The sequence below is a fragment of the Lagopus muta genome, chromosome 7, assembly GCF_023343835.1.
Source record: "Lagopus muta isolate bLagMut1 chromosome 7, bLagMut1 primary, whole genome shotgun sequence".
Taxonomy (NCBI): domain Eukaryota; kingdom Metazoa; phylum Chordata; class Aves; order Galliformes; family Phasianidae; genus Lagopus; species Lagopus muta.
Window position 1 is genome coordinate 23,500,013 of NC_064439.1, and position 6,688 is coordinate 23,506,700.

The 6,688-nt window shown below is 38.3% G+C and overlaps 1 protein-coding gene across 1 annotated transcript in view; it reads left to right on the forward strand.

The window, feature by feature from the left end:
* Positions 1-1,510, forward strand: part of COL1A2 (collagen type I alpha 2 chain) — a 38,619-nt gene extending 37,109 nt beyond the window's left edge. The window contains exon 52 of the mRNA XM_048950955.1: positions 350-1,510. Coding sequence (XP_048806912.1) covers positions 350-496 — 147 coding nt within the window. The 3' untranslated portion in view covers positions 497-1,510. The remainder of the gene's footprint in view (positions 1-349) is intronic.
* Positions 1,511-6,688: the final 5,178 nt, after the last annotated feature.

Genomic DNA, 6,688 nt, shown 5'->3' on the forward strand with positions numbered 1-6,688 from the left:
GGGGTGCTTCCTGTACTGTGCAACGTGACAAAAAAAGCTTTTCTGAGGAACCAGACCCAAATTCTGTGGAAACTGAAGCATGCTGAGAAAGGTACAGGAGGGGCAGGGTTAAGTCTTCAAAAGATCAGGCAAGGGTCACTGAGTGTTTAATCAGCATGAATAATATGGAAAGGTTAAAGTAAATGTTTTCTCTGTATTAGAGTTCTAAATAATTGGATATGGGTATCTTATTTGCAAACAGTGGCAGTAAAATTTAAGTAAAATTATTTCAGAATTTATCCAGTTAGGTGAAACAATTCTCAATTCTATGAACAACGCAATAACAATTCTAATACATCTTCTCTTGCAGAGAAAGAACAACAAATGGGGCAAAACAATCATTGAGTACAGAACAAATAAGCCATCTCGCTTGCCCATCCTTGACATTGCACCTTTGGACATTGGTGGCGCTGACCAAGAATTCGGTTTGCACATTGGCCCAGTCTGTTTCAAATGAATGAACTAAAATTAACTTAACGGCCCCCCCCCAGAATTATTCTTTGTCATTTCTTTTTGTAATGAGAGCTGACTCCTTCCATTTTTTCTGTTCATCTACTTGCTTAAACTCTGGGCGAAAGAGAAGGAGAAGAATTGATTGGAGCATTGTGCAATGAAACTTAATACAGCCCCAAAAGGACTTGGAAGTCTTTCAAGATTTAACACCTTGCTTTGGGAAATGTCAACCTTTGTAAAGAAAAAAAAACCAAAAAAAAAAAAACCAAAAAAAATAAAATAAAAAATCATGAAAGTTTGCACCACTTGTGGCCTTTGACTATCTTCCACAGAGGAAGTTTAAAACCACAACTTCCAAAGGTTTAAACTACCTCATACACTAAACCAAGTGTGATCCACATCCTTTGTAGGCACTTCTCCTCCATATCATATGAGTTACTTTCAGTTCCACTCAGAATATAGTGGTGCTAATTTCATTATTCCAGAGTATGTTCCAATACTTGAATTTTGATGGTGCTAGCAGCAGTTAAAGCATTACTTCTCTGTTTCTTTGAAATCTATCTCATCCCCAGCTTAAGCACGTGGATCATTTTTCCTCATCTTTGTCCTCTTCCTCCAAAATCAGGTATTTCTGCTTACAAATCTCATCTTCATCTCTCCAATGGATAAAAAAGAATCATCATTTCTCAAAAGAAAAAAAAAGAAAATGTATTTTGTATATGTGAGATGTTTAAATAAATTGTGAAAAGAAAAAAAAATAAAGCATGTCCAGTGTTCCAAAAGAAGGTATCAAATGAGTAAAGTTACTTGCTTAGGTGCATCAGCAGAAATTCACTTTGAGTGAAGAAATATTTTATAGCATTAATTTAAGAAATAATGCAGCATTCAGAGACTGCCTACTGCTGTCTTCTGACTGTAATTGTCTACTTGACCCTTCAATTCAACATCCCCTTTTAATGAAGTCTGAGGGGAAAAGAAAAAAAAAGAAAAGAAAAAAAAAAAAAAGAAAGAAAAACCCATGCCTCATAGTATGCAAACTTCAAAAGTTGAAGAGATTCTTCATTTTATCTGAATTCTAAACAAAATTAATGACTAAAAGGATAACCATCTCACATAAAATAGACAGAAAATGAGGGCTCTGTCTTGTGAAAACTTACTGTGGGGAGAAGTCTGTTGGCTGATGCTCTGCTGCAATCTGTAGGCATGTATACTTCTGAAATAATGTGGAGGAAGAGTCAGAAGATCAGACTTCATTAGGCCTTTATACTTCATTCAGTTGTGTATGAAACAGATCTAGCTGCTGTTAACTTAAATAATTTACTGTCACAATGAACATGCTGAAAACCAAAGACATTTCTTGGCTGAGACCTTTTAAGATGATGCTATCATACAGTGCTTTTCTAAAAGCCTGAAATGAACAGCAGTTTCAATGGCTGTGTTTCGGCATTGGGAGGGTCTTGAGATGTGCTGGAGAGATATGCAAGAACATGAGGACAGCAGCTGGAGCAGGTAAGGGAAGAGATGAGATGAGCTTAATCAGCAGGAATCCGCAAAGAAAAGCCTGGAGAAAATAACCGGAAGAAGATCCTGTAACATGAACACAGCACCATCCCAATGCTGGCAGGTGAGTAGAGTCCAAAAGCTGCTCTGGACAATGAAAAAAGAAATAAGCACTATTTCTAAAGGAAGTTTTTCATTCTTGCATGCAATTAATTGCTTAACGGAGAAAGGACAAATAGGAAAACACAGCCTGGTGTGCAGCTGCTGTGTGCTCACAGCTAGTTGTGTGCTGCATACATAAAAGGGGTAACGTTTGCAGCACTGTGCTAGATTAACAATAGGGAAATTGCCATGATAAAATATAGCCTTTTTTCACTTAAATGAGTAAAATACAGTTTAATGTAACTACACAAATCATCATGGTCCAATGAATAACAGTGGGAAGTGTTAGCATTTCATTGTCTTAGCATTTAAAAATATATACTGCTGTTGTAAAGAAAAAGAAATATTGAAATATTAAGAGTTTTTTCACCTAGATTATCCAGAAGCCAGGAATTTTCTACTGGACTGCAAAGGTAGAATTACTTTCCTGAGTCCATGTAACTCACTAGGAAGTATGCAAGCATTATTGCCAGAGCTGATAGGTGAGCTATTGCTGCCCATACCTTTGTGAGAAGGGGAAAAAAAAGTTCAATACTTGTGATTTTGAAAGGAAAGGGCAAATATGCTCTCTTTGGTCATCTTCTGATTTCTCCTGTGCTCTGCCTGATCTATTTTATGGCACTTCCTTCCAGATGAAGAATGCTCCATTCTACTTCCACCAGCCCTTTAGTTGTACCCAAGGTCTGTGTCTTTTTTGCACCTTTGCCACTGAAGTGGGCTTAGTCAGAAATCAAACCAGAAGAGAAAAAACAGCCCCCACCTCACATTGGGTGTTATCACCTGGACAGTACTGTTTGGCTTTTGGGTTTTGAACTCATCAGAAATTACTGCACAATCAAGCATTATTCTCATGCTATGCACAGTGTTGCAGAGCTTCTTTCTTCTCCAAGGACCATAGCTGAAAATAAGTAAGGTGAGCTGCACACAGTGCAGGGAGTCTTCATACTGTCTCATTTCAGAAATATAATGTGTTGAATAAATTTTTGGTGAAGTTTGCTTACTTGTTTCTGGGAGTCATCTCCCACCCTGTGCAAATTATCTCTGCAGAATTTAATAACAAGCAGGTATGCATCAGCAGTAACATAAGTAGACCATCAGCACAGAGAAGCTAAAACAGTAGGGTTAAAACCACTGCCAAACCCAGGACTCAGCTGTGGTACAGCTGTAAATGGCAGTACTGGAGCATTTGGCCCAATCTGTGCTGCAGGTCCAAACACCCACCTGTGCGGTCAGTGGAAGTGTTCTGCCCATCTGCTCCTCTCAGCCTTCCTAGGAGACAGCAGAGGCTGAGATGCTCCTGTCAGTAAGTTGGCTGGAGCCTGATGTCTCCAGTGCAAATATACTTTACGGCATCCATGATGGTTACTCAGAACTTAGCAGAAGCGGGGCTTTCTGCAGCACGTGCCTTTGTAGGAACATGGCATAAGTAGGTGAAAAACAGAGGTGGGGAAAGTGAACGTGGTGAATTCAACCAATGCAGAGAGAGAAAAGAAATGCTAAATCTGGGAAAGAAGTTATGGAAGGGAAAATTGTAACTGTCCAGGTTTCTTCACTGGGGAGAAAAATCATGACCCACTGAGAATCATCTCAAAGATCTGCATAGACCATTTTGAAACATGAATACTGTGCTCAGGGCTATGAAAAGGCAAGTTATCTTCTGTTTCCATGATGCAGCTTTAAACTGCACCTTTTGATGTGATTTTTGGTTTGTTCCACTGTAGTGCTTGGAGGTTTCAGACAGGCTCTCCTAGAAGCTGTTATTCCGTAACCCACTCAATCTGGTTTTACAGTATTAGAATCGTGTATACTGATGCCAAACAATGCAAGAATAGCACATTCCAATAAAGCAGTTCTCAGACAAGCTATCAGAAGTAGCTTATAATTTATCTCCTTACATGCAGTCTTTGTTATTGGCTTATTAAAAAAGCATTATTTTTTCATATTGTTTCCATATACATATCAGAATCAGCCCTAATGTGCTCTGCAAAGCATATGCAAATATCTTCCACAGCTATGACCATTTCTATGCTCCTGGGCTGGAACACATTAGTCCGTTTTTGGACATTGAGTGGTTGGGTGCAGCTATTGCATGAAAAAAATTTTCTAGCCACAATTCCAGGCTTACGTATATTCTCTAGCTAATCATGAATTGATGGCTCTCATTAACCCAAACATAAGCATCCAAAGAAATACATTTGTCCTAAATACATTTTGATAGCAAGATTTTGAAATCTATGTAATTCATTACAATAATTATTTCAATGTAAAAATCATATTATAAATATATATATATATATGTATATATATATATATTTATATAAAATTTTCTCATGTTGCTTTTCAAGCTGCAGAAGTTGGTTCTTTGGGTGAAATCAAACAAGTTTTCCTGAACGCCAGTTCTTAAGACCATGAGTGAAATAGCAGGGTGATTCCACAAGTGCAGTGCACCACCTATTGACTCAGGCAGTCATTACTGGCCATTGAAGAGTTCTAGTGCAGCTGCTACCTGCCGTGGTTACTATCAAAATCTTTTGAGCTGTGTGGCCAGGAATATCCCAAAGGATATTTCAGCAAAATATCAGCTCCACAATTCTTCTACAAATAAACTGGCTTGCCAGAAGAACACCCATCCAACCCAGGAAAGACTCTGGCAGCAAAATGCAGCCCTATGTGGGGAATAGAAAAAAAAATAAATCAAGATGAGAATACTTATAATCTAGTTTTCAGTGACTATGAAACCAAAGCAGGAGAGGCAAACTCATCTGACTGATAGCCCCTCTGTCAATTCAGTGCTCATTCAGCTCCCATGCATGGGCCTCAGTCTTTGAGCATACTCTTTGCTTTCGGAGAAGAAGACCAAGTGGAGAAACTGAAGTTTCATTTCCATTTTGAAGCTGTTTTACATTTCTCTGAACTTTGAGGATGCAGAGAAGTCTTCTACAAAACAGGAGGTGTTTGTAAGGTTTGTGTCCTCTACGTAAAGTGGAAGCACTGTCAAAGGCAACAAGCCAGACCAAAGATCTCTGCTCTTTTTATTTGCTGCTCTTATGCACCTAGATCAAGGCCTGCATTTTTCCTTAGCTGTTGGTTCACCTCTTCAGCAGCAAAATATCTTCTTCCTTCTCCTGTATTTGAGAGTTTTTGCCTTCAGCTTTGAAATAGTTTTTAGATCCTTCTGCTTCAGCACTATACAAAGGATGACATCTCAAGAACATTAAATTCTGCCGTGTACCATGAAAATACGCAGATGAGCAATGCAGAGAGCCCTATCAATTTCTGCTGAGATAAGCTGACGTACGGCATTGCTGAGGATGCAGGCTTCAGTAGATTCACTTCATAAGAATTTGTTCAGGTTTTAGGCTTTAGGGAAAGTCATATTTTGTTACTGAAACATTTCAATACAAGTGTTTTCATAGCATAAGCAACGATATGGAATGAAAAAAATTAGATCCATATACTCCATAAACTCTCACTTGAGCGCTTATTGAAGTGTGTCATCCACAGGACATTTGAAGCTACAAGCAAACAATAACAGCTGCCTTGCAGGTTCCAGCTCACCAGGCTTTTATGAATATTTTATAGGAATGGCATAGCTACTCAGCTATCTCTTAATTCCCAGGCGATAAATCTTTGCTAAGTCTGAGGTGTGCAGATGATCCTTCTGCATGCATGTTTACATTTCAGCATCACAAAATTGCTTAGACCCAAGAGAGTTCACAGCAACCCAGCGGAGCACCACACAGACAAACAGATACAGCAGAGCAGTGTGAACCCGAAGGACCACTGTAATCTTCTGCTTAAATTAAATTCTTTCTTTGCAATTTCATCTTTAAAGAATGACTCATGGGAATATTCTATTCTGTTAATCTATTGCAAATACTTGAACAGTGTTTTACTGAGCCTGAAGCTAAAATAGAGATATTTTTTCCAATGTTATGATTATCATCCATATAAGAAGTTATTTTCCTTCCTAAAACATAATTACCTTCCTAAAAACGTTGGCTCCAAGTAGTACAGATCCCCTGCATTAGGTTCTATGAAGTTACAGACTGTTGCAAGATGAAAATAACTTCACAGTATGATAATTCATTCTGGTAGATTATTTTATATAGCATTATAGTATTTATACAGTATATCCCAGTCATTTCAGGTTTCAATGTAAAAGCCACTCAAAAGAACACTGCATATTCCAACAAAGAATTAGAATACAGAAGAATTAATTAATTAATTAATTCTTACTAGAGAGGTCAGATTGGCTGGCAGGATCTTCCTCTTCGTGGTGAGGAAAGAGTTCTCCTCCAAAGCCTTGATCCCTCTTGACCAAAATCAAAAGATGTTACGCATATTCCCACATGACCTCAGGCAAACACGCTCAGTTCCACCCGATTTTACTCATTAAAAGAAACCGGGGATAGTAGCCGTTACTCCATAGATGCATAGTTTCATCAAGTTCAGTGAGAAATGAATTTCTGGAGACATCCTTATAAAATTGACCTCTTCCATTTCTAAACAAGAGAATACATACCAGTTTTCT